Raw genomic sequence first — 26,600 nt, 5'->3', positions numbered from 1 at the left:
TTATCCCCTTTGTAGCGTTGTTCCATTCCTCAAATATGCACAACTGAATGTTGAATTTCAACCAAAAGGAGTCAGAAAACTACAATATTTTTATCGTTTAGCATCCAATGCTTCTCCGACATAAGTAATTGCCTCCATTCTTGGACATGAGCTCAACATGGTAAGATGCAGTGAAGCACAATGTAATTTTTCTTTAAATTATAATGTTGTTTTGGTGAACACAAAGGGCAAAATTCCATGATAGCTTGAGCTCTCAAAGTGGCTAAATTTATCTGGATCATCCTTAGTATTCTGAAAACCATTCTGCCTCAATGGCACTGCTGTGGCAGTCATCTCAGAAGTAACCACATAATTAGCTGCACAAAGCAACATTAACATTATAAAGGAGTGCCTGGTATGTATTTCCAGATGACATTGATGACTTTCTCTCCTAACATAATTTCCAAATTCCCTACAGCAATTAATATTAACAAGCCACTTCTCTCACCTCCCATGAAATTCGCATATTGTGAGGTTCCGTTCCTTCTCCTTTGACATTTATCGGATTCTTCTCCGGAACTGAATAAGATGGGAGAAAAAATTGTGCACATTAACAGAATAATCTGAACTCTCTTACATATATAAAAAAATCTTTACCAGACAAGGTGAACAACCTCAATTGTATTCCTGTTATATGTTATAGAATTGCTTAAAAAAATGAAATAGTGAGTGCTCGAAAAAGTGTAATAGCAGAAGGGGAATGTGTAATGTTGACTTGAAGACTTCTTGAGGTCATGGTTTGGACCTTTTTAATGCAATACTGAAACCTGGTCAGGATAAAATAAAAGTGAGGCCCCAATTGCCATCTCGTCTTTAGTCGTGCGATCATTTGGTTTTAAAATCTAAGATCATGTAATGGTGGAAAAGCCTTCAATTCTGTCTCAATGTGGAAGCTGTTTTCTTTTTAAGAACTGAGAAAATCTGGCTTCCAAAGAACTGCTACGTTCAATTTCAGGGATAAAATGGGTCTTTTCAGGCTGCAAGTAAGTGGAAATTTTGAGCCTTTACGTAGTGTTTTAAAAAATGGCTAATTTCATTTTGTGTTTTGGGAGATTTTCCACCCGTTCGTAGCCTGTAAAGCATAGGTACATTAGTAGACTACATTTATTCTTGAGAGTTGAATATAATAATCCTTGCATTTGCTATTTCAAAATGGATCATGTTTTTAAACCACAGTGTGTAACCACCTCTTCTAATGAATGACATGTGGGCAACGGATTAGCCCATAGAGCACAATAGCTCACAGGTTTCAATGGGACTGGCAATCTCATATTAATAGTCTGGAGTTTTGCTCCCTTGTTAGGGATTAGGCTACAGTCTTGTCTATGGACTGTATGGATAGAAGGGGAAAATCAAGGTACACTTTAAGGAACTGGGCACACCAGAAATCGGCAAATAACATCTGTGCATCTAATCTTTATAATGGTTTCCTTAGATTTGTGACAATCTTTCCTTGAACAGACTTGTTTTCATGGGAATAACAACTTGCATCTCTGCTTTACGTTCGTTATTCAGGCAAAAGTCTTTGTGCACGTTGGGATTTGGTATTCCAGTTCCTCAATACCAATCAAAGTCTTTCACTGGCATAATGTAGACAGGTACAGCAGAGGATGGCAGGGAATAATGAAGGCAAAAACCTTATCATTTGCTTGCCAGGTTTCCTGCTGGAGCATCAACACCTTCAGTCTACAGAGCAGACGGCAGGGGAATATCACGATCTATCATGTACTTTGACCAAACACTGCAGATAAATGAAAACCTATCAGTTTCTGACCCAGCTTTCTTGTAACTCATCCAAAATATATTGGATTGGTACCAAAAAGCGACTGGAAAATCTTCAAACATTGAAAAGAAGAAAAAAGAAGCACTTTTCTCTGTGCCAGAACTTGCAACTCAATACAAAAACAGATCAGGAAAAAAAACTTATCTTTGAGAGACAGAGGAATCCCTCGGGAGAGAAGGGGGAAGCAGATTTGCAGAAATTAGAGTTACAATTGCAACCACAGCAGAAATACAACAGTGAAAGAGTTGAAGTATACAGTCCAGCAGTTTCAATCCCTAGGACACCTATAAAAGTGATGCTAAAACATCATAAAACATCAGTTAATGTAAAGTTATGATGGAGAAAATCCAAGTTAGATTTTACTCCATAAATTTTCTTTGCACTTCAGAGTACACAATCTGGCAAATTGTTCAATTCTGTCCAAACTTTGAAGCTGGCTTTCTGAAGTTTCAAGCCAATACAATACAAATTTACATTTATATAGCACCTTTCATGTTTCATAAAATAACTTGCAGTAAACTAGCTTAAAAATTACGATTGGATTTGGATGCTCTGCAATGCTGCATAAATAAAGTCAATCTAGACCAGGATGGAAATTTCCCCAGTGATTTATTTTGTGGTAATTGTGATATTTTAGTAGAGATACATTGAAGGATATTGCCTGTGAGCAAACCGGCTGCCGTGTTTCTCCCACAAAATACACGGTTAAAACCACTTTACAGTATATTCTGTGAAGTACTTTGAGACGTCTCAACGAAGTGATAAGACCATATATCAAATGCAAGGATTAGTATTTATTATTATTATAATCATAAGTCAAGGACTCATTCACTTACCTGCAGATTTTGTAAGGTATCTTTTGGAAGGTGCACTCGGCTTGCTTTTACCCACTCTATTTAATGCTGAAACACGAAACTGATAGTTCATGTAAGGGGAGAGGTGCAATAGAACGGAGGTTTCATTTCCACTGACTGTTGTCCTCGGGTGCCACCTTCCAGCCTCAAACAGATTATCTTCATACTCCACAATAAATTCTGAAAGCAAGAGCCAGGTGTTTGTTTCAAACATTAGTCTATTTGCATCAATAACTTGTCTCGCAGATCAGAAATAAATCGCAAAGAAATGGATGGAACAACTATGACAAATCGATATTTGGTTCTTTTAGTGCATTGGCAAAGTTTTGCAAAATTCCTAGAATTTGTCTTCTCGTTACAGCTCTGATGTAATTAGTAGATGTGCCGACTACCAACAGCCAATGCTTGAATTGAGCCATTGAAATTACTTCTTAAAACAACTGACATTTAACAGTTCACCTTTTCTACACTTTTACTCGATTGATAGTTTAATTAAAAACAACTTTGGTACAATTCTGAAGCCTTTGTTCGCATACAAAGAACTGATCATCATTTTATTTTACATAAATTTAACAAAAATCATCAGCCTGCTGATCAATCAGATGTTCCTTCTAAAGTTACATTAAAATAAATCACTACATCATGGAAATAATTTTTGCATTATTGAATCTTTTTTTTTGAACGATTATCTTTTTGCCATCTCCTAAAAAAACACTTATTTAAAACTGGAGGGTGAAATATAATCCATTTAATTTTTATAGCCTTGAAGGCAGGTGAGGAAGTCCAACACAATGTAATTTAATGTTTTTGAACAAACTTTTGGTGCATTACAATATTGCAGTTCACCACAAAGGCTCTCCTAGGAGGATAGTGATATGAAGTATAAAGCAAGATTTATATAGGAGAGAAAGAGAGCGAGAGCAACATAGAAAATAAATACTGGTAGAGGTAGAGAGAGAGAGAGAACACATACAAACACACATTCAGCCACGTTTCCCATAAAAGTCTTTGTTGAATGCGATTGCTAATTTTGTGTTAGTTGGTGCTCAATTATAATCAAAGACCTCACAGAGGGTTGGGTTGAAGCTGGCCAGATCCATCTCAATTTGGACCCTGAGGGCCAACAATAAGAGGCTTTTTCATCCCATTTGTCTGGCCTGGAATCGAATCCAAGCCCCAGAGGTGATGAAAGAGCATCCCGGCTATGTGCCACCCGATTGCTCTCCTCAAGCACCACTTTGAAAACAAAAAAAATGAGTGAAACAACAAAATGAAAGAAAGTTGCGGGCAGGAAAAGCAATTTACGAAACAATGGGTACGTACCAGTTATGGGGCTGTTACGGCTATTGCCTGGTTTCCACGTTAGCCTAATGCTCCTATCCTGTGAATCTGACAACTCCAAACCTTCTGGTGATTCTGGAATATCTAATAAAAAGTAAATTAAAATGTTAGTAATTCTTGCAAATGCACCATCATTTTCAAAATTGAAATGAAACGTGCTAAAATAATCTGTGTGTTTTGCCCAAGGATAAATGAATCACAAATGGATACCATTACAAGATAATGAAAAAAAACACGGTCAGTTGTCTGGCTGATGGTGAAGAAGCACTGATAAAACCACCACAAAAAAATCAATGCTTGTGCATGTTTTGGGTGATTCATATAGTTGTACCTGTGGCACTGATTGGGTCATGTTCTTAACCTAATTATTCAGTTTTACAGGGATCAATATTGTGTCTTGTGCATTGATGGCATCATTTTCAATCGACACAAACCGGTGGAAAGGAATATAGCCACCAGTCCAAATTAACTTGTGTATTTTGCAGAAGAATTGCTTTCGGAAAGATTTGGAATGTGGTGGAGAGAAAACAAATCAGAGATGGGAAAACAGCAAATGTTTTAATTATCAAAATACCGTGTGACCCTGTGTTTTGGGGGTCCATAAATTTAGGCCCCCTTGTTATAATATACATGGACGCTGGCTCCAATTCCAGCTTGCCTGTTCGCTGCTGAGGTTAGCTGACTTGTCTCAACAACAACGTATACCAACAACAACACAACCTGCATTTATATAGCGCCCTTCAAGCACGGTGGATTGATTGACCAAATTATTTTTATTTAATTTGAAGGCCTTATTCCCCCCGGAAAAGCGATCCGCTTATCAACTAACCACCAGGTTCCTACTTAATGCTGGGTAAACAGAGGCGCGTGGAGTAAGGAAACTTGCCCAACGTTTCGCCCTGCCCGGGAATCGAAACCAGGTCTACTCGCTTGCAAAGTGGGTGCTCTAACCACTGAGCTACAGGACTCCACAAGTCCTGTCGAGCTAGTTGTTTATGATGCGCTGGCCAGTTACAATCAGAATTCCCCATCAGTGACTCTCAGTCAATGCTAGTGATGATTGTAGACAGTCACTTTTTCCAACCCCATTACTTCTGTTGCTCTGATTTTTCAAATCGAGAGAATAATAATTCTTTGTCTCTCCCAACAAATCTGCCTGTTTATTCATCCATCCCGCGACAGGCACTATCGACTCTATCGACTCTATTATTCAGTGGCATAAATCTATTCTATCTCATTTCTCAAGCCATTAGAAAAGATAATTTCTACAGACATTAGGAAAGATAACGACAGTTTTTCCTGCTCAGTTATTGTGATGAAATGCTTTATCTTCCCAGAAGAAAATAAAGTACTTTCCACAAATTATTTCTGTGGCTTCAAATTGCATTTTCTTGGCGACTTAAGCTATTTACTAAGCTAGATACATTGCGCTGACGTCCAATGGCTGAAACTAACACTGCTAAGAGACTGGGCAAATCTTGTCGGTCGCACAAACTTTCAGAGGAATATCCAGCTGTGGAAAAGCACTCGGGTAAAGTTTGCCATAGTTTAAGCCTGGTGTTGTCTTAATAGATAATGCCCTCCTCTGCCCCAGAAAGGGGCACTTACTGATACACTAGAGTTGTTTTCGTTGGCAAAAATTGACACAACATACGCCTAACAAAAAAACACCATCTTGAAATAGGTGGCAGTGATTGTGAGGTGGAGGTGCTGCATATTTTGCACCTATTCCTGAGGTTGCTTGAAAGTGAAGCTATTCCAGAAGGTGAAACTATATTTAATCGAATCCAGATGTTGCGTCCTTATTCTGGCAGCGCAATGTTATTATTGAAAGGCTCCCTAATGACCAGGGTCTGATCACGGTATCAGGTCACTGCTGTGGTTTTACTGTGCCGAGTTGCACACCAGGAGAATTTGACTGAAGGGCAAGCTTGCGGTTCTATCAGCCGAGCAGTGGAGGGATTAGACTAATCAAATCGCACAGCTCTTTAACAATGAATTAACATTTCACGATGAGAGGCTGAGGCAATTTAGCAAAATTAATTTGAGGATCGACAAGCTGGTTGACTAGATCTCAGGTGGCTCCAACAGAAGCGTGAAGGGCCCAGTGATTCTCCATAACCCACGTGCACAGCAACATCTTAAACCACTTACTGATATGCCCTCTGTTAAACATCAACATTTTTGGTGCAGGAGATTATTTGGCCCATTGCGTTTGTGCAACTGATTCTTGTATTATCACTATTCATTATTTATCCCATTTTCCATCTTTTCCCTCATATATTTCGATATTTTTATTGCTCAAGTGCTTATCCAGTTCCCCTTTGAATCATTCTATCAATTCAACTTCAATATCCTCTTGTGATGAACTCCAAGCCCTAACAAGCTTCTAAGTGAAGACATTTCTCTTTCTGGTTTCTTTTGCTGCCATGACCGAGACTGTGAATCTGTAAGGATTCCTATTTCCCATGGAGGAGCAATGTTATGTGAGAATAGTAGGATGGGCATTATGCAAGGATGAGATTGAATGGGCCCAAGGGCTGCCTTCATGAACTTCCCTTGCAATACAGCTCTCTGGCACAGTCCTTATGCCATCACTCTAATAAATAACCTACTTATGCTTTTTACAATTTTTTTCCTTCATAAAGCTCCCTGAGAAAAATGGCAGCTTTTGTATGCAGTTTGGGACTTAATTAATTGGCTGCCCTTCGCAAAACAAATAATAATTTGCAGGACGCGTTACGAGATGTTAATATGCAATTTACAGTACGCAGATTGCAACTTACGCAGCGACTAAAAGGAGAAAATTTAAATTGAACGGTGTCGCAACTTTGTTGGACTTCTTTAAGGTTACATGTTGAACTGCAAAACACTCAAGAATCCCTGCGCAATATTAGATTCCATATTAACTTCTAGTTGATAAGACCTTGTAATTAAAAAAAAACTTCAGGCTCCTCTACCTTTGCATTGCTGAATTATTTATCTTACTCGCTGTGTTTTGCAATTTACGCTATATAAGTAAGAATACAACTGCTTAGCAGGCAGAAATCGGCTTCAAATAGGGAAACCAAGTGAGGGGGGAAATCAGGCCTTCCCAGTCAACATGAACGTTTTATATCTAATAGCAATTCAGCCGTATCCAAACAGGAAGCACGGAGATATCACCATTCATTAAGTATTTCAATGCACATTCTTGCATTTGCTTCCACTTAGCCAACTCATTTACTGTGATAAAGACCAGTATCGGTCAATTGATTGGGTCGATAGGGAGATAATTCAATCAACCTATCTCGCCACATCAATCGAAGCTCATTCACGTTGTGTTGACTCCATATGTTTTGCTGTAGGCCAGCAAAAAGGAAATGCAAAGCTGGATCCTTGCTTTTCCAAGAGAGTTCTGTTGTTCCATTGGTGCAGTCTGATGTTAAGCTTGCAACTGTTCAATATCTAGTGCTGTCCTGTGACCAAAGGGGCAAGGAAGCTTAGGTCCATTCCATGTCTTAAGATAGTTTTTCTTATTATATAAGGCTCCAGTTCTGTGCCATGTCCAGTAAACTCCTGATAACTCATCACTCCAAGGGAAAAGGGTTCAGTGATGGGTTATCCGGAGTGGCGAGTTAGTAATGTATTAATATATAAATAAATATGGCCAGGATAATGGCAGCATAATAATCCTTGCATTTGCATGATGACTTAAGTGGTCATGACAAGGTAAACCAGGATTGAGTTATCAAAGTTTACTGTATAAACCATATGGATTGTGCACAGAGGGATATAGTGATGCCCTTAATCATGCAATTAACTAATGAAAATGAGTTATTAATCTTAAAGTTAGAAACCGTTAATTATCATTGGTTGCGAATGACCTCATTAAGAGCACCTGTAATTCACCCTTGCACACATGTGTGGTTTACACATGACACAAACAGCGTGTTTTTACATGGCATATTACATAATAACTGGAGTGGATCGCAAATTGTTCCAGATGAACACTCGGAACAGACAAATCTCCGGCTGAATTTATATTCGATTCATCAGGAAATAGACAGATGTTAAACTCTAACCTAAGACACGCTTTCATTTCCCCAAAGAGTACCTCAACTATAAGCACCCGTTAATCCCAAGACGGTACTTTAAATTGCAGCCTCCGCTGCACAACCAGATTGCAAGGCTGCAGGGGTTGTCACAACATAAGATCCGCAATTGCAGTTACACTGTGCAGTTGAGGGGCGTCGAGACTCTGGGTGAGCATCATTGTGCGCGAGCTTATGTGTTTATTCATTCTATCAATCATCTCTCTGGAAAGTTGTATACCATATTTGCAGTGTTTAATAGAATCAGCAGATGGTTATTGCAACTGCTGGCATAATATCAGCAATACAGTCATCTCTACACGCTTCCAACTCTGCCACTTTTTCTTTTATGGCTAACAGGCTCTGCGTCTATTCCTCCATTTCTTCTCCCAGTTGCAATCACGGAGATGGCACTCAATTGACTCTTCGGCTTCTGCTTGTGGAAGCATGTCTGGTCCTTACTCTGCGTTTTCCCCAGAGAGTTTGTGCATTTGACATCAGGAATGCAGCGGCCCAGCAGACATCATCTGCTATAGGATGGTTGGATGCAGAGCTAAGTTTCTCTAGCTCTGTCTCAACAACATTCCTCAGTTCAACCTCAGAGACACAAATTTCTGACTTTGGTCACACTATTCTAGTTCTGAAATCAGTCATCATGTCATATCCCCTGTGAGACTGCTAATTCAGTGCTGAATTAATGGGGCAGTTTTATATCATGAGCCCATGCCCATGAGGAACACAGTTGTTTCGGTTCGTGTTTCATGCCACACGGCACCCTTGGTTTTGCCCACAGAATATACAGTTAATTCACTTTACAGTATATTCTGTGAAGCTCTTTCAGACGTCTCGAAGACGTGATAAATGCAAGGATTATTATTATTATTGGAGCACATAGATTACGAGACTTGCATTGCATTCCGTCAGTCTGGGCTGGAGTGCAAACCGGGTCCTAGAGTTGAAAGATCAGGGCGACGACCCCAAATACAGCCCCCGATCCTTCACCAAACTCCTTCTTTTTAGTAATGAGTCCAGCAAAACATCAATTCTATTAAGCAATTAGCAAAGCAACCTAATCCGTATTAATCTGAACATATACATTAAAAGCAGATCACAGCAGGTCTGAATAAAATTAAACGCGATCTTGGCCTCTCACATATTCAGACGCAGACCAGCTGGTGCTGTTGATAACTGTAGGGAAGCCACATGAGTCAAGCCAATACATAGCAAGGAATGTGAAACAAACTGCAGAACACGGTAAATGTTACACGATATAGTAAAAATGTTTTTTTTACATTTCGTAGACAACAGCGGGCATTGTTCAGTTCCCACGATTACTGTGATAGGAATTCAGGTAAGTTTTGATTTAAGTGATACATGACTTCAACTTTGGGGAAGGCCATAATAAAAGAACGGATAGAAATATCTCCTGAAAAAAAACTAAGCAGCAGATGTTTGTGAAAGTACTACTGAAACTAATAAGATAGATAACGCAACTGGGAAATGCGATAAGGGCAGAGGGTTTCGAAGGACTTGCTGGTAATAAAGTAATATATTAGATTCAGGCAGCGCTTGAAACATCTGCTCAGATATCTTGAACGGAAGGATTCAAAAAAAATGTCAGGCTTGAGAAATGGGAATATGCTTGAGAGGGATGCTGTATTATTAATCAGCAGGCAAATTTTCAACTACAACAATAAAATTACATTTATAGAGCGCCTTTCACATCGGGAGGACGTCCCAAGGCGCTGGACAGTCAGGGGTCAGTACTCGAGCATGGGGGAAGGGTGGGGTAGGGGTGAGGGAAGGCAGAGAGGGGGGAGGGTGACTGAAGGCACGATCAAAGAGGAGGGTCTTGAGACCGGCCTTGAAGGAGGCGAGGGAGGAAGCGAGGCGAAGGGGGACCGTGGGATGGAGTTCCAGAGTGCGGGGGCAGAGAGGCTGAAAGCCTGGCCACTGATGGTAGGGTGGGTTGGGCGGGAGACATGGAGCAGACTGGAGTCCGCTGAACGGAGAGATTGGGCAGGTTGGTAGGGAGTCAGCAGGTCAGAGAGGTAGGAGGGGGCAAAACCATGGATGACCTCAAAAGTGAGGGCGAGAATCTTGAACTCGATCCTCTGAGAAATGGGAAGACAGTGGAGTCGGGCGAGGGTAGGAGTGATGGGGTCACGGAGCCTGGTGCGTGAGAGTACACGAGCTGCAGAGTTTGGGATGATCTGCAGCTAATGAAGGGAAGAGTTGGGAAGGCCGATGAGGAGGGAGTTTCCGTAATTAAGCGTTGATGTGACGAATGCACAAGGTATACGCAAATGAATGACACGACGTGAGGCAGGTGGCAAAGATGACATGAAATTAAGCTCAACACACAATTCACAATATTTATATATAAATATATATTTTGGGATTCATCTTTAATAAGCCACGATCTGACTATTGCTGTGGAATTGAACGTATAAAACCAGGCAGCCGATAAGAACAGTAAACAAGTCACTGTCAACATGAGGCTTTCTGACAAAACTCCTCAATCCGCGGTCATTCCCGGCACTTGGATAAGCATCAAAAATGACACTTTCATTATCTCCAGACGAAAAGCTACATTGCACTCACATGGCTGAGATTGTCCAATTAAAACTGGAAATTATAAGTCTGAGCAATGTTTATCTCCCTCCCCCCCCCCCCCCCCCACCGCCCCCCCTTCCACTGTATAAAAATATGGAAATTTCAGCAAATCTTACGGGAAAAAAAACTACACGTCAAGATCTCTGCTGCACTGAGTTCAAAATCAAGTGATGCAGCGCAAGGGAATGCAATATGAGACTGCTATCAAAATCATGACATTTACTTTCAACCTACTTTCAATCTTTGCATAAAAACAGTCACTACACTCGACAGTAGATGTTAGCCTTGAGGTATTTCACTGTTTCATCATACCACGTCAAATGCAAAGGATAGTAATAATTAATTTTCCATTTTGTTTCTATTAAAATGGTGGGAATGTCAGACATTCCATAAAAATGTCTAGATATCATCTGTTTTATTTATAATAGTGCACAAACTTAAACTATCTCAATTTAAGATTTTTTTCACGCACAGGATATGGAATACCTTACCAGGAGTGGTGACTGAGGCAGAATCCATATTGGCCTTCAAGAGGGAACTGGACAAATACCGTAAAAAGAGTCAGCTGCAGGGATATGGGGAAAGGGCAGGCAAGTGGGACTGAAGGGATTGCTCTTGACATTATGGACCAAATGGCCTACTTCTGTCCCCTAAATTTCTGTGTTTAAACTTCCAAACTGCAACTTAAATTTACACTTAGCCTTTAACACAAAAGAAACATCTTGGAGCGCTTCAAAGAATTATCTTAATTGGAAATCAAGTTGAATGTGATTGTGTGAACAATTGTGGCAGGTTACTTACTCCAGCACAATCCCACAAGCAGCAATGAGATAAGTAGCAAATTCATTTGAATTTGCGATGAGGATGGGATATGTGCGAGGGTAACCGGGAGAGAAAACTGAACATGTTTCTGTGAAATAGTGAAAGGCAGGTAGAGGGGGAGGAATCCCTTAATGTCCTGATGAATCACAAGGCAGATGGGATCTAAATTAATGACTCAATCAAAAATGAGTTAATGATCTGCTTCAGTTACTAAAGCCGTATAACCCGCCACATTTGTCCAATCTTTAAAAAGCTTTTTTGGCATGCAGAATCCTATCACCATGGTTACATCCACTTTTCAATAAATTCTGTGAAGCGCTTTGAGACATCAACGATGTGATAAGGCACTATACCAAATCCAAGGCATGTTATTATTACTATTATTATTAGGAGTAGATAGACCAGACTGACGGTTCAACATGTGCATTTGGAAATTTTCACTAGAATGCAGAATGCTTCCTTCCTGGAGGAACTCACCCTCCTTTACCTAATTTCTAAGAGTATTAGGTGCAGGTTGGCAGGAGACAAGAACCGGGGACCTCAGAGTGCGCATTGGAGTTTAACCAGAGATAAAAAAAAAAGCCGCGCCATTAAGCTGTTTGAAAAGTTAATTCAGGCACCAGATTAATCAAATACTCCCTTCTGCTCCATTTTGTACCACCTTTCTGGTAAAAGGCACAAAGTGCACTTGCAATAATATGGCCCGAATTCTGAAAAAACATGTGCTATTCTACAGGGTTATTTGTTCTACAACATGCCCTGCAGTCCTTTCAGATGCAATCTACTTAAACCTGCCTGCACAGTAGAAACATTTACTGCAATGGTAAAAGGGTACACTTCGCTTGTGGGTAAATGTTAATTTTTCCGACGTGTTGCCTGATGTTTCTGACTATACCAGGACAAAACTGCGTTTTGTAGATTAACCTATTGTGGAAGAAATTGTCACTTTTCATCGGTCTGACGATTTTACAAGAAATAAAGGGAAACAATTTTATTCTTCCATATCCCGTACAATGAAACGACATTTCAGTTATTATTATGATTATTCCCAAAGTCAACATGGGCTGATAGAAAGAAGTGGCTTCATCATCTTTCACTCTTCTGAGGCTCAATAAATCATTACCAATCTAAAATCTTACTAATAAAACAACAATGTCTGCGCGTGTGTGTGTGTGTGTGGGGGGGGGGGGGGGGAGAGGGGGGGTGGTGTGGGGGGTGTATCAGTCACGATCTCAATAACCGATTGACGTAGAGACATGATTTATACCTCACCAGAAAGGTCTTGCATGTGTGAGTGTCGTGGGCATATTTTTGTTCGAGGATCTCCTATCGTTGATGAGCTATATTTTTTAAAAAATACTTTAATTAAGCCCCAAAATATGTGGTATAAATGCAACAAGGTAGCAACAGAGCAAATCGCACACCTCTGGAGAGATACATCTGCACTAATATATTCTGCAACAAAGTAGGGACAGAGAAAACCACGGACATATTTTGGGGGGATTTCCTATTGTTATATAAAGTATAATAATATAACTAAAGTATAATAATAACCTAAAGTATAATAGTATAATATAAAGTATAATAATATAATATAAAGTATAATAATACTGAAATCTACATTCCACATTGGATCCTTTGGTTGCAAGCAAAGCTAGTGTAGTGTAGACGAAGCTCGTAAGACATGCAAGGAAATTGGGATTTCCCTGGGGTTCAAATGGCTCCAAGGACAATGCAGTGCAAACCCATTGTTATTGAACATGCAATGTCATTTTGTTCCCTTCAACCCTCCCAGTCTTAACCCCAATGGATAAGGTCGGTCATATCTGAGCAAGTACCGAGGAATAAAAGTAAACTGTTCAGCCCACCGAGCCTGTTCCAACTGGCTATTAGAGTGTGGGACATCTTTTACTCCCTTCTCTCTGCCTTTCCTCCAAACTCTTTCATCTCCTCTTTACTTCCCGAGCATCTAGCTCCCTTTTAGAACATTCCCATTGAATCTACATTTATGATCTTCACAAGCACGAGTCTCAAGAAATGTATTTGGACTTTACTTCTAATTGGCTCAGCTATAATTTTAAGATGATGTCTCCTTGTTTTGCATCTCTCTACCAGAGAGAAAACTCATCCACTGTCTAGCTTGTCAATCCCCTCGATTACTTTGAACACCTCAATCAAGTGCCATTAAACTTACCAGTCCTGCAGTTACCAGTGTAGAATACAATGCAATTTACATTTATTTGTATTGGGAGGACTTCTCAAAGCTCTTAACATATACAGTATATGGAATTCTAATGTACCATGTGCAGCAACTTATGAATAAGGGGAAGCCATCTAACCAGCTGATCCAATTGCAAATTGGTCACCACAGGATTTGAATTACATTTTCTAAGGTTCTAAAACGTTTTGTCCACATCCATTAAACAAGAAGCACTTTGCCCACATACATTATGTATCCAATGAATCGGTTTAATATCATTAGGTTGCATGATCCAGTGGCTTTTATGTAGTTTAGCGAGGCAACTCAGTTTTGTACCAAAGGAATATATTAATCTCTGACTACGAATCTCTAGTTCTACACTCGATATTAACTTGCATGTCTTTGAACTAAGAAAATTTGTCCACAAAATACGCAGTCAATCCACTGTACAATATATTCTGTAAAGCGCTTTGAGACGTCTCATCGGCGTGATGAGGCGCTATATCAAATGCAAGGATTATTATTATTTTAAAATGATTAAAATCAGCATTAGGTGTGAAGACTGGCACCCGTGGAGATGCCACATATATGTCCAAATTATGCTCGTAAACAGAACAATTGAAAAGAGTTCGGGATACTACCAAATGCACAACAATAACTTGCATTTATATAGCGTTATTCCTGTGGGGTAGGGTCCTGGAGCATTTCACAGTGGCGGAGTCTGACAACGTAAGAAATGATTTATACATAAAAAAACACTGCTCCAGTTTTTGCGATTGGTATTCTGACATTGGAGCGAATTTAAATCTACGATTCTGCAAGCTAACTCTTCAGATGAGCAGACAATGCTAAACTCCATGCTCTCCACTGAGTTTACTGCAACCATAACCATAAGTAAAAATTTAATGAAAGCCACATGTGAAGTGCACAATATCTCTGGAACACCCAGGGATATTCAATCTGATATCACAAGTTAGAATCATTTGGTGTTAAAGCATTTCAGCTTCACTCATGTTATTTGATCGGAAGACTCAGCCGTCTGTCACCATCCAGTATGACAGCTGTCACCAGCAATGAAAGAGGCTGACAAAAGTGGAACGATCTCCATCGTCACCAATGCCAACTGCGCAAATGGATTACACAGAAGAACAAAAGCTGGTCTGTGTTTCAAAGATGTGTTTCATCTCCAGGTTCAGATGGGATTGATATATTGTTTCAGATTCACGCTTCCGGATTTATGACAGATGAACTCATCGGTGTGTAGCTGCCCTTTAATATTGGTCCCTCTGTCATAACCAACAACTACCGTATGATATAAAAAACAACACAAATCGTTGGGTTCAGATGAAATTGACTCGAGCTTCAATCTCACAACAAGGTCCATTTACGACGTTTCCAAATGGGGTGGGAAGTGCGAATTGCGTTTTCTGAGAGCGAGACGCTACCCTTTGGCCTTTTTCCAACCCCCTCCCACCCCACCAGTTAGGCATCCTTGGAAAAAAATCACCCGATCCTAATCCCATCCTTATTCTACAGAACTTTGGAGAATTTGGAGAATTTTGGAGAAGTCATAATTTGGGAGCCGTTCTTTTCGTGGCTTCCCAAAGTAAGAATGAATTCAAGGATTTTCCAAAAATCTGCCAAAATGTATATTTTAAGACAATGGTCTTGAAAGTAGGACCATGAGAATTTTGGGCCTCTGCATTTAAAAGGACAGTCAGCGCAAGTCAGACCTTTATTTGTATTCATATAAGGATGGGTGATGTAGCTTAGTGATGTATATTACTCTCACAAAATATAGTCAATTCATTTTACAGTATATTGTGTGAAGTGCTTTGAGATGCTTCAACGACATCAAATGCAAGGAATGTTTTTCTTCTAGGCATTCATCTTCCACTTGGCACTAGTTTGAAGATAAGTTTCAAGTGAAAGAGTTTTCTGTTATTCAAATAAAGACACCCCTTCAGTGTAGGAGATATCTTAGTCACTTTTGCTTTTCTTTTCTTTTTTAAAAATGCAAAATAAGTGACAACTTCTCATGGGAAGTCTGTGATGCTCATTTTCCTCCTTTAACCACCCTTTGCCTCTCTGGTTTAAAATGAGGTAATTGGGTGGATTCTGGGAGCTTTCCATATGCAGTGTCTATCCATCAGTCGAGAGAACTAGGCGAGCTACCGATCAAACCAATCTCCTCTGCATCTTACAATCCACTCGAGAGCTTAAATGAGGTGATGCATGATTCAATGAAAGGTTTCATGAAAGTGATGGGGGTGAGTGGGTGGGGGGGGAAAGAGTTCAAAACAATTCTGAGTCCCTTGCAGTTTATACTATTCCATAACTGTCTTGTAGGAAGATGCACGCGATAGTACAAAAGTTGTACAATTCTGCTCAATTGCTTGAACGCTAAGTTCCTTTAAATTTGCATTACCTTTCAGACTTTGGCACGTTTCCTCTGGCTCATTTTTTTGTTACATTGATAATTACAGTCAAATCACATTACCAAAAACATAAGGAACATAGTCAATTCTATTAATGGGGATTCTTGCAAAGGCTACATGGAAGAAAATGGGCAGAAATTGCCCCAAGCTCACAAACACTGAGACGCACAATTGAGATCGATTTGACGTCTCCTTCATCATTTCCGAACAGAGCAAAGCTCCAACCATGATCAAAGAAAGGTTTGTTACAGAAGGAAGCTTCTTCTATAATGAAATTAATTTGGCTATTGCATACGAAGCAGCTTAAAGAATGATGCTTCGTCCCTTGGCTAAAACATCTCTGCTAATGGTAGTGCCCTTTGCATGCATTAGTGCTCGAGATAAAATGTTTTAATGGACACTATGTGGTACACTAACTGCATCAAATATAACACAGAGATGAAGCATCTCCAAATATAGTCATCATTTTGTTATATCTTTCCAATGGGAAAAGATTTCTATTTTTAGCTGTGAAGATATGACAGATCCCACTGGTCTGCTAACACAGCTTTACTTATTACTTTTTATTCAAGGTATTGCTTAATTGAATGCAGAATGAACACTTCAGAAAGTACATTAAGTCAATTGCGGTGATCGTGCAGAATAGGCTGGGAAGGTGTGACTTCGAGAACTAAGAATTGATTTAAATATAATCAGAAAAGAAAGCAATTAGTAGGATATCTTGGGGGAGGGGATGTTGAGTGTAGCTGGTAAAATAGTGCTGGGAAATTGCTATGAACCGAGAGGGAACTAATTGCAGTCAATGACATTGCTGTTGAATCTCTGAAGACTAATAATAATTCCGTGGAATGAGTTTTACGATTCAAATCCTCTTGTCTCACTTCCTTGTTAGGGATCACGGAGACAGTTGATTCAAAATTCCCATTGATATGGAACACTCCACACCACATGAAGTGAATCAGAGCTGCCAATTTACTGTGAGTGGTGGACTATACCGCTCAATATCTGGGCCGGTGAGACCTTGCTGACAAGCATGTTGTGGAAATGGAATATTAACAATCTGAAAGAACAACTGACGCCATTAGTTATTCAGTGTCTTACCAAGAACAGTGAGTTTCGCTTCAGCCATCACACTGTCCAGGGGGGTTCGTGCTACACAGGTGTACGTCCCTTCATCGTCTTCATCCACATTGATGATCTGAAGGATATCGTCCTCAATAAATATTCTGTAAGGATACAAAATTATAGGCAGCACACTGACAGTGAAAACTCTTCAATCTATATGCATAGTATAATATATATTATTAGATATGATACATATTATATTACAATATATCTGTAATTATACATATGTAACAAGATACAGTTAACAGCCAGGCGTGAACTATTTGCCCCTTTAATCCATCTCACGAACTTCCCAAAAGATTCCTTCACTGGATCTATCTGGCCATCCGATCACATTATTAGAAAATGTCATTTCACATTGGAGCCAGTTTGGTCATATCACAGAGAGCGGAGGAGCACAGTGTTGATATTGAACCGTATTACACTGTGATTTTTTGGCAGGGAAATGTTTGCTGCATACGTAATATAAAAAGATATGCCAAACATGCTGTGGACATCAGTGGTCTGAAATTCCACCTCGTTTCGGCCTGTAAGATCATTTTCGTCTTCGCGTTTAAGATGATACAAAATTGCGGAAAATTATTTCATTCAGTCTCAATTTACAGGCCAGGTTTCGGCACATCTTACAAATACCTGCTGGTGGTACTGTTAATACTGAGAATGGAATGGAAGTGATTCTAGGCTGTCCAACAACATATTCAATCGTACCTGTCATTTTCTGTTTGATCAACATAAATTTCTTCCCCATCCTTTTTCCAGGATAATTCAAAGTCCCTCTTGAAAGCTGAATCATACACAGCGTGACATTTCAATTGTGCGGTGTTGGACCTCTTTATTACCAAATCCTCTGGAGGATGCACAATTCTTGTAGCGGCTGAAAGAGAAACAAATAAGTGAAGGTGCTGCAGACATGATTTCCCCGACCTCTAGCTTGATGCACGAGGAGATAAATGAGAGCCGAGAGTTTAATTTCTGACCAGTAAATGTTACAACTGATGTCTGCATCAAAACAGCGACTGGAGTCATTCATCACACAGTTGCATTGTTCAAGTCAGATAGCTCAAAAAAGGGGAAGCATGTGGACGTTTTGAGCTTCAAATGCAAGTTAAACAGCAGGTATTTTACTTCAGGGCCTAAATGTTACTGCACGTTGCAGAATTGTTAGTAGCCAACTTCAGAGTGCGAAAATGTGAAGAGAAAATAGAGGGTTCTGACAATGGGGAGAGAGACACTCAAACACTTGTGGTGAACGCAGCATATGAAAACCATGTGCAAACACAGGTGCTTTATGCCTCGTGTGTACAGAGGGAATTACAGGTGCCCTAAATGATATAATTAACAATCAATTATTTTCATTACCAACCTGTTTCAAGCTGCTTTAGTTCCTGCCCTGCCTTGGGGGGGGGGGGAATGGGTGAGGGGTAACTAACACACTCACACTGGCATTAAAATGGAACAAGGCTGTAGGGTGTTCATATACTGCCAAAATTGTGCTCATGGGCCAAAGGATCACTTTACGTCGTCTTTCGGACGCTATTGCTTTATAAAGTGGAGCCATCTGTTCAATGTAACATCTCATTTAAAATGCAAACGCAATTTCAAGCACGTTAACTGGGACAGCGAGGCAGTATAAAACTAGCCCATCATCAAACCGTCCTGTTGGCAAAAGAAACCATCGGAGTTGATTTAAATACAATGCATTGAAAAATTGCTTTTGCTTGTTTTTAAAAAAAAGGAACGACCAAAAGCATTCAAAGGTCAAAGGAATCGCTGCAAAGTGTAGTGACTGAGTACATTTGTAGGCCAACTTGGCAGCCAGCTTGCACAGCAATATCCCAAATGCATGTAGAGAACAGAACAAAAATGACAGATAGCCACTTGGGAAATACTGCACAAAATGGCTTTTCTGAAGATCTCTCTAACGACCTGTTATTCAGTATGAAACTCAGCAACGGGAGACAGTTGGAAAGACACCAATTAAATGTGCAGATACCTATTTTTATCATGTTTAAAGACTATGTGACAATTCAACAGAAAACACACTTCCTCTTCAGCGAGTTTTGATAAATTAGCTTTCTTCAGGTTTGCAAATTTTAATGATTTAAAAATTGGGGTGGCAGTAGGGGGTTGAGATATCAACTAAAAATAGGGAATATATTTGACCGGCAGTGGGTCATTACTGCATAAACGCTCATTTATGCTGTACATTGGTGGTACAGTATAGACAGAGTCAATTAACAGAGCGATAGGCCAGATCCTTGAGAAGGCAGAATACAGAATATGGAGAAAAGGGATCAACGTTGTAGGAGCCCCATCACCATAAAGATGACAGCAGTTTAAAGAGTAGCTAATGATGGGCAATGGATGCTGGCAAAAAAACAGCAGAACCTACACCCGAGTAAAACAAAATCATCCATGATCTAATAAACTGGCAGGACATGCTCAACTGGCTGGTGCTCCTATAAATCACTGTTGGGCAACAGTGTCAATCACTAACCTCAAATAATAACCAACAAATAAATAATCCTTCCATTTGATACACCAACTTTCACACCAGGAGGACATCTCAAAGCACTTCAGACACAATGAAAATTTACAGTTGCATAGCGCCTTTCACGTCGGGAGGATGTCCCGAGCCACTTAATGCTACTGGTTTGGCACCTGAGCTAGGGGTAGGTGTTGGGTGTTGTGGAGGGGGGAGGCAGGGAGTGGAAAGATGACGGAAAGCATGGTCAAACGATTCACTGTAACTCTGAACGTGGCAGCCAATTTGGGTACAGCAATATTTCAAATGCATGTAAAGAAAAAAGCATGCCAGACATCCCCTTAGGTAGTTAGGGTTCAGGTTTAGCTTAGGCTCACCCATGAAGAACTTGAGCAAATCACTGTAGGAATGACAATGATCCAGGAAATTTCATCACCAGCATGAGATGGCACCTTTAAGGGCAACGAAAAGAAACTGCTCTGTATAAATAAATATCCACAAACACCATATGCCCAGCAACTGTTTGTTCATTCCTTTAATATCTGGTGAGATTTAAATAGTGGGAATAAATTGTCCTCCTTGGGGAGGAGGTAAGCTAAACTGGCTCCAAGTTGACTTGCTTGGCAAGGGAATGTCGGAATTGAGTCAATCCTCTTGACACAAGGAGGGAGTTTCTCCCCTTGTCCAAGCCAACAATCCTCCAGATAAATTGGCAAGTTGTCGGTGGGACCTGCTGTGTGTAGATTAGCCACCACATTTGCCAACACCAACAATGTGGCTACACTTGACATCAATTACGTATTAAACCCTTTAAGACTTTTAGGTAATCCTTACTATTTGGGTTCGATGTTTCTAGGCACTACATAAAAAGCAACGATTATTTTTTGCTCCGGGACGCTGGGTGAGGGGCGCTGGGTGAGCACAAGTTGTTGTCGTTGCTATCACTGTTTCAGAATTTTAAATTGACTAAAATGGTCGCAATGATCTCGATGGATAAGACAGGCAACAGCAGCACCTGGTGGTGTGTACGTTACACGGCACTTACTGTTGATACCCGAACAGTTTAAATGGAGTTTTCCTCCGGTTTGAAAATGGATTTGGAATATCGATTCGGACACGGTTCTATTAGCGCACGTCAAGTGGCGCATTTAACTGGCACTCCGTGTTAACAAGTGATTTGGGAAAATTGGCTTTAGAAATAAAATAATGCAAATAAATCCTCGACTAATGGGGGAGGGGGGGGGGGCTGAGGGAGAAGTGATTTAAATTTGGAAGTGTCATCATTTTTGTCCAAATCACCCACTGACATCACGAGCGGAATTGCACAAGCTAATGATAAATAAGTAGGCCAAGTGGGTCTTCCTATTCTCAAGAGCTTTGCCCATTTAAGAAAATTCTCTCTCACCTGCATGGCTCACAGTGCTAAAAGCCTTTACCCACAATGTCAGAATTCATGTGGTTTCATTAAAACTAGACAAAGGCATTACAATAAACCTTATGTAACAGCAGATCTTCAATCACCAGATATCATGTTCTGGACTTACTTTCCCGAAAAAAATACTGCAAAAATATCTATACACCGGGTCAGCAATATGAATGGGTGAATTTTCTCGCCAATCATGCTTTGGAAAAATAAATTCCTATTTGCAAACAGCAATACAGCATATTTATGTAACAGTAACGCACACATGAATTACGTGATATACATCAACATGACAGCTAGAATCAGCACACCATCTGCTTAAAACAGAAGGACGATACAACAGCTATACGCAGGTCCAACTTCCGCACAACATTGAGTCCTGTTGGTAATATAATAAAGCAAAAAAACACATGTTCTAGCTAAGAAATGAGTCACAGCAGTGGGTCAGTGATTTGCATTGTATTATTCATGCAGAAAACAGCATGGTAGGGCTGCATTTGGATTATGCCCTGAGCCATGTTATAGTTATACTGTATTTAGAGTTTTTTTTAACTTGACAATTTTTTTTATTAAGAATTCCTTCTTGTTTTACAACAACAGACAAAAGAAGAAAAGGACACAGAGACAGATTACACTTATCATAATAATAATAATCCTTGCATTTAATAATGATAATAATAATCCTTGCATTTGATATAGCGCTTTTCATGTCTTCTAGACATCTCAAAGCACTTCACAGAATATACTGTAAAGTGAATTGACCGTATATTTGTGGGCGAAACGCAGCAACCAATTGCGCACAGCAGCGTCCCACAAACAGTCGTGGATTGAAAATAACCAATTTATTTATTTTTGTTTTGGACGTATTATTATTAGGCTCTGTGTGGAGTAAGGAAACTTGCCCAAGGTTTCACCCCCTGCCTGGAATTGAACCCAGGTGTCTCACTTGCAAGGCGAGTGCTCTAACCACTGAGCTATAGGACTCTACTTGCAATGCATGGTCTGTCTGTCTAAGGAATGTTACTGCAAAAGTGGCTATTAACAGATGTCAATGTTTCTTGAAATCAAGCAATTGGGCCATTGTCACACTGATTAATTCAATAGCAAACAGCAGTTATGAGGAAAGACTTGAGAATTCAGGGCTGTTATCACCAAGATAAGGTTACGGAGTGGCCTATTAACAGGCTTCGAGATTATGAAGGATTATGTAGGATAAATAGTAATAAGACAATTACTTCTATCAGTCAGTACCTAATTTAAGATAGTGGCAAAAATATTTAAAGGGGAGGTCAGAAATTATTGTTTTGTACAGAGGATTGTGCCGAGTTTCACCCACAAAGTATACAGTCACTACATTTTTACAGTATATTCTGCGAAGCGCTTTGAGACAGCCCGAAAATGTGGTAAGGCGCTGTATCAAATGCAAGGATTATTATTGTTATTATTACAGTCGAGGCCAAGTCTGTAAACTCTTTAGCAAATTAAATGCACTTTTGGAGAGAAGGGAATATTAATGGTTCTGAGGAGGGAGTAGGAGAGTGACTTAGATTGAGTCAAGCGGAGAAAAATACCAGCATAGCCTTCGGGCAATGCAAACGGTTTGTTTCTGTGCTATAACGTTCTATGATTCTATTGAACAAAAAGAAATTCGGCAACAACTCAGCCATGTGGCCATTCCCCCTCGCCAAGTAATTGATGGGTCTCCCAATACTCCTGGAGCTGGGCAGCAAAGAGAGTTGACATCTGGAAGGCACTGCCTGAAAGGATGGGTGGAAACAGATTCAATAGCAACTTTCAAAAGGGAATTGGATAGGTACTTGAAGAGGAAAAAATTGCAAGGACATGGGGAGAGCGGGGGAGTGGGACTGATTGGGTAGCTCTTCCAAAGAGCTGGCCCAGACACGATGGGCCGAATGGCCTCCTTATGTGCTGTAATATTCTATGAAAATGAGCTATCCTCGTACATTCCCACTTCGATCTCCTCCAAATCGAGCCTGCTTTGGTGGCCAAGCTTTCAGCCGCTCTCCTCCTTACTCACTGGAACGCTCTCATCTTGTATCTTGCCTTAACCCCCTTCCTAAAATCTCACCTCATTAACAGTGCCTTCTTCAATGAACATTATTAGTCCCTTCTCCCTACTTTGCTCAGCGATCCACTTCATCTCTGTAAAGTCTTCTGAGACATTATCCTATGTGAAAGGCGTTATATATAAGTACAAGCAGTTGCTAAGGTACAGGTGGCCCCTAGAGGCTAAAGTCTTAACTCCAACCTAAACCATATCTCCCAGTTCCAAGCATGTGAGATTAATAGATGTGTCATCACTGATAAATGTTAATCTCAAATAGCTAAACAAATATCCCTTCAGGGCAATGGGAATCCGCCACAAATGCCTACCAACTTATCTAAATCAATAGCTTTTGGATATATATTATATATATATATCTCGTATCAATATATTACCTTGGCTGTTAACAAGGTTGGGTTAGGACACAATCAATGCAACACTTCTGCGATTTGCAAACAAAGTTAGAAACAAATCCTTTCTACCCTTCGGATGGATTTTGATTAAAAAAAAAGTTTAATATCAGCGGTGGTGTTTAACAGGCAGAACCACCAGCGTTAATATCACTCTGCACTTTAAAGCATTGCCCGACAGCAAGACTGGTGAAGGAGGTGAGACAGAAAAGAGCAGGCTGGGAGTCAGCGTGCAACTTGATTTATGTCGAGTACAAATCTCGTTGCCGTGGTGGCGGGAATTATATTTACACAAGCGCTACAGGGGAAATCTGATAGCTACTGTGGTATAAGAACATTTGGAATTTCATGATCCTTTTGTGCAGAAGATTCAGCGGTTTAAATTCCAGCCCTACAAAGAATCCGCAGTTGTCTCCCTGGTAAGAGATTACAGCGGCTCCTTGGCCCAGACGCATGTGGGAAATAAAACATTAACCCTGATCCTTTAATGTAATTCTGTGGGCCTTAGAGTACACTATAAGTGATAGCTTTCCGCCATCACGGCGCTCGCTCTAACTTACTTCCCATCGTTCTACATGTCAGGAAGGAACATCGCTCACTTTGAGTATGAGTTGGTATTCTCGTCTCCCCAGCTACCCCTAAGCCTCGTTCTTTATTAGTTACAAGAACTGTATTCTAACCAGCCCTCAGGGTACTGATTAAGGGCAGGGCGAGGGGCAGTGTACATGTGGAGCTGTGTCAGCTCTATGAAATAAAAGCAGAAGTTGCTGGGAACACTTAGCAGGTCAGACAGAATCTACGCAGAGAGGAGAGTGAGTTTGATTCCTGCACCTCTATGATTCCTGCTCTATGATTCTTGCAACTGCACCTGAGCTGAGGATTGAATGAGAGGAAAAAGGGAGGCGGGTGGAGAAGGGGAAGGAGGAAGAGGGTGCCAGAAAAGCATAATGAATAATCTTTCTCCGACATTTTATGAGGCTTTGTGAGGATATCTTGAGCGGGTCACATGCGGCTTAAGGATATAACTGGAATAAAACAATGACTTATTGGAGTAAATGATCTAAGAGTCCAGATCTAAATTTAAAACAACTTAAGCAACACCTTTCGTGTAGGGTGAAAGGATGAAAGTGCTTGACATAGATCGTAGGAAGGAGTATTTAAGGATTTTGACCAAACAAAGAATATAGGTTTTACGGAGAGTTTTTGAGGCAGAGGGAGGAGTAAGGAAAAGGGATTTTGGGAGTAAAATTCCAGGAAGTGGAGACACAGTGTCCGAAGGCTAGGCTGTCGATGGTGGGATCGAGAGATTGAGGAACGACATGCAGAAAGTATTTAGCAGTTTATTAAACAAAATCTCCACTACACATTCAGCCGATGAATCTACACAATTATTCGATTTCCTTCAGTGGGGGAAAGTATGGCGATAAATGAAAACACTTTAAACAGATTTTGAGTAGCTATTTGGTGAAGAAATCAATCGAGCAGTAATGGGAGAATCGTTATTCTAATTTTTTATTTCTCCAGCAGCAGAGGATCGTTATTCTAATTATTTTTGCACAGTTTTGTTGCTTTGGGCCCGACTAGATGGATCTACACTGGTTTTCGCTGGTCCTACACGCTATGTTGCTGAGAATGAACGGGCTCCATTCAGCAAAGAGTAAGTGCATGCATCAAGGCCAGAAACCAGTAAATAAAACGCATGCTAAGTCACAGAGTGACTAAATCTTGAGTGAAGTCGTTGTGTTAAGCAAGCAGACATCGAACGGGAGCTTGTGGTTTGCAGAATGTAATTCACTCTTGTTGGAACCAACTAATCTTGCCTGTGGCTCTCTTGAGTTATGTCTGGTGCCACTTTGTGGCTTTCACACAAACCACCAACCCGTGAAGTGTGCCCTCTATTTATCCTTCGCCTGTTGCGAATCCAATTTCATCACTTCTTATGCAATTTCAGAATTTCTTGCTAAAGAGCTCAGGGTTCTTGCTTGCCGCGGGTGCCCTTTTAGAGATCTCATGTACAGTTTACAGACGGGGTCAAATTGACCCATCATTTGTGTCTCAATTGTCATAACAAACAATGTGGGGAATTTAGCAGTTTAACACGTGAAATATTTTTTTCCCCTGAACGAAAACCTCAGAGTGACCAGTATTCTGCTCACGAGGACGTGTAAATCTTTTCATTTAATAAAGTATCCCATCACTGCTGCGCGCATATGCCTGCCGCGTTTCGCCCACAAAATCTACAGTCAATTCACTCAATAGCATATTCTGTGAAGCGCTTTGAGACGCCTCGAAGATGTGATAAGGCGCTGTATCAAATGCAAGGATTGTTATTATCACTTTGTTTTATTAACACGTTGCCAAAGTGCTTCACAGGATCTATTGTTAAATGACTGTGTAATGGTAGGTGAGGATTGATTGCAGACAACAACAACAACAACAAATTACATTTGTATAGCGCCTTTCACATCGGGAGGACGTCCCAAGGTACTGAACCACCTTTTGACATTGAGTGGGGTTTCTGTTTGCTTTTGCTAAAATGGATGTGGTCACTTCATTTAACCTCTGATTGGATCTTATTGCCTGGGCTCCGTGCTCCAGGCAGTTCAGATACTGCAGGAGTGAACTATTAAATGTCAACCTCTGGCTCCTGATACTTATTAAAGCGAAGCCACAAGGCGTAGCAGGAACAGCCACCGCCACACAATCTGAATGACAATAGTCCCTTGTTTGAATGACACTTGGTTTTCTTGAGGAGTGAAATGCCCAATGAGCATTGTGGAAGCCATTGGAAGATGATTTCAGGTATTACATGAGGTACAATATACTCGAAAAGACGTGATAATAATAATAATAATAATAATCCTTGCATTTGATATAGCGCTTTTCACGTCTTCTGGACAAAGCTCTTCACAGAATAGACTGTAAA

General features: G+C 40.3%; 1 protein-coding gene across 2 annotated transcripts in view; it reads right to left on the bottom strand.

The window, feature by feature from the left end:
• chl1b (cell adhesion molecule L1-like b) overlaps positions 1-26,600 on the bottom strand; it is a 141,208-nt gene that overhangs the window by 89,770 nt on the left and 24,838 nt on the right. For both annotated transcript variants that reach the window (XM_042339560.1, XM_042339561.1), the window contains exons 14-18: positions 18,000-18,165; positions 17,268-17,392; positions 4,000-4,101; positions 2,659-2,856; positions 488-558 (exon numbers count right to left, since the gene is read on the bottom strand). In XM_042339560.1, coding sequence (XP_042195494.1) covers positions 488-558; positions 2,659-2,856; positions 4,000-4,101; positions 17,268-17,392; positions 18,000-18,165 — 662 coding nt within the window. The remainder of the gene's footprint in view (positions 1-487; positions 559-2,658; positions 2,857-3,999; positions 4,102-17,267; positions 17,393-17,999; positions 18,166-26,600) is intronic.

The sequence above is a fragment of the Callorhinchus milii genome, unplaced genomic scaffold (assembly GCF_018977255.1).
Source record: "Callorhinchus milii isolate IMCB2004 unplaced genomic scaffold, IMCB_Cmil_1.0 Scaffold12, whole genome shotgun sequence".
NCBI classification, from domain to species: domain Eukaryota; kingdom Metazoa; phylum Chordata; class Chondrichthyes; order Chimaeriformes; family Callorhinchidae; genus Callorhinchus; species Callorhinchus milii.
Note: the sequence above shows the minus strand (reverse complement) of the source record. Positions and strands in the feature narration are given on the sequence as shown.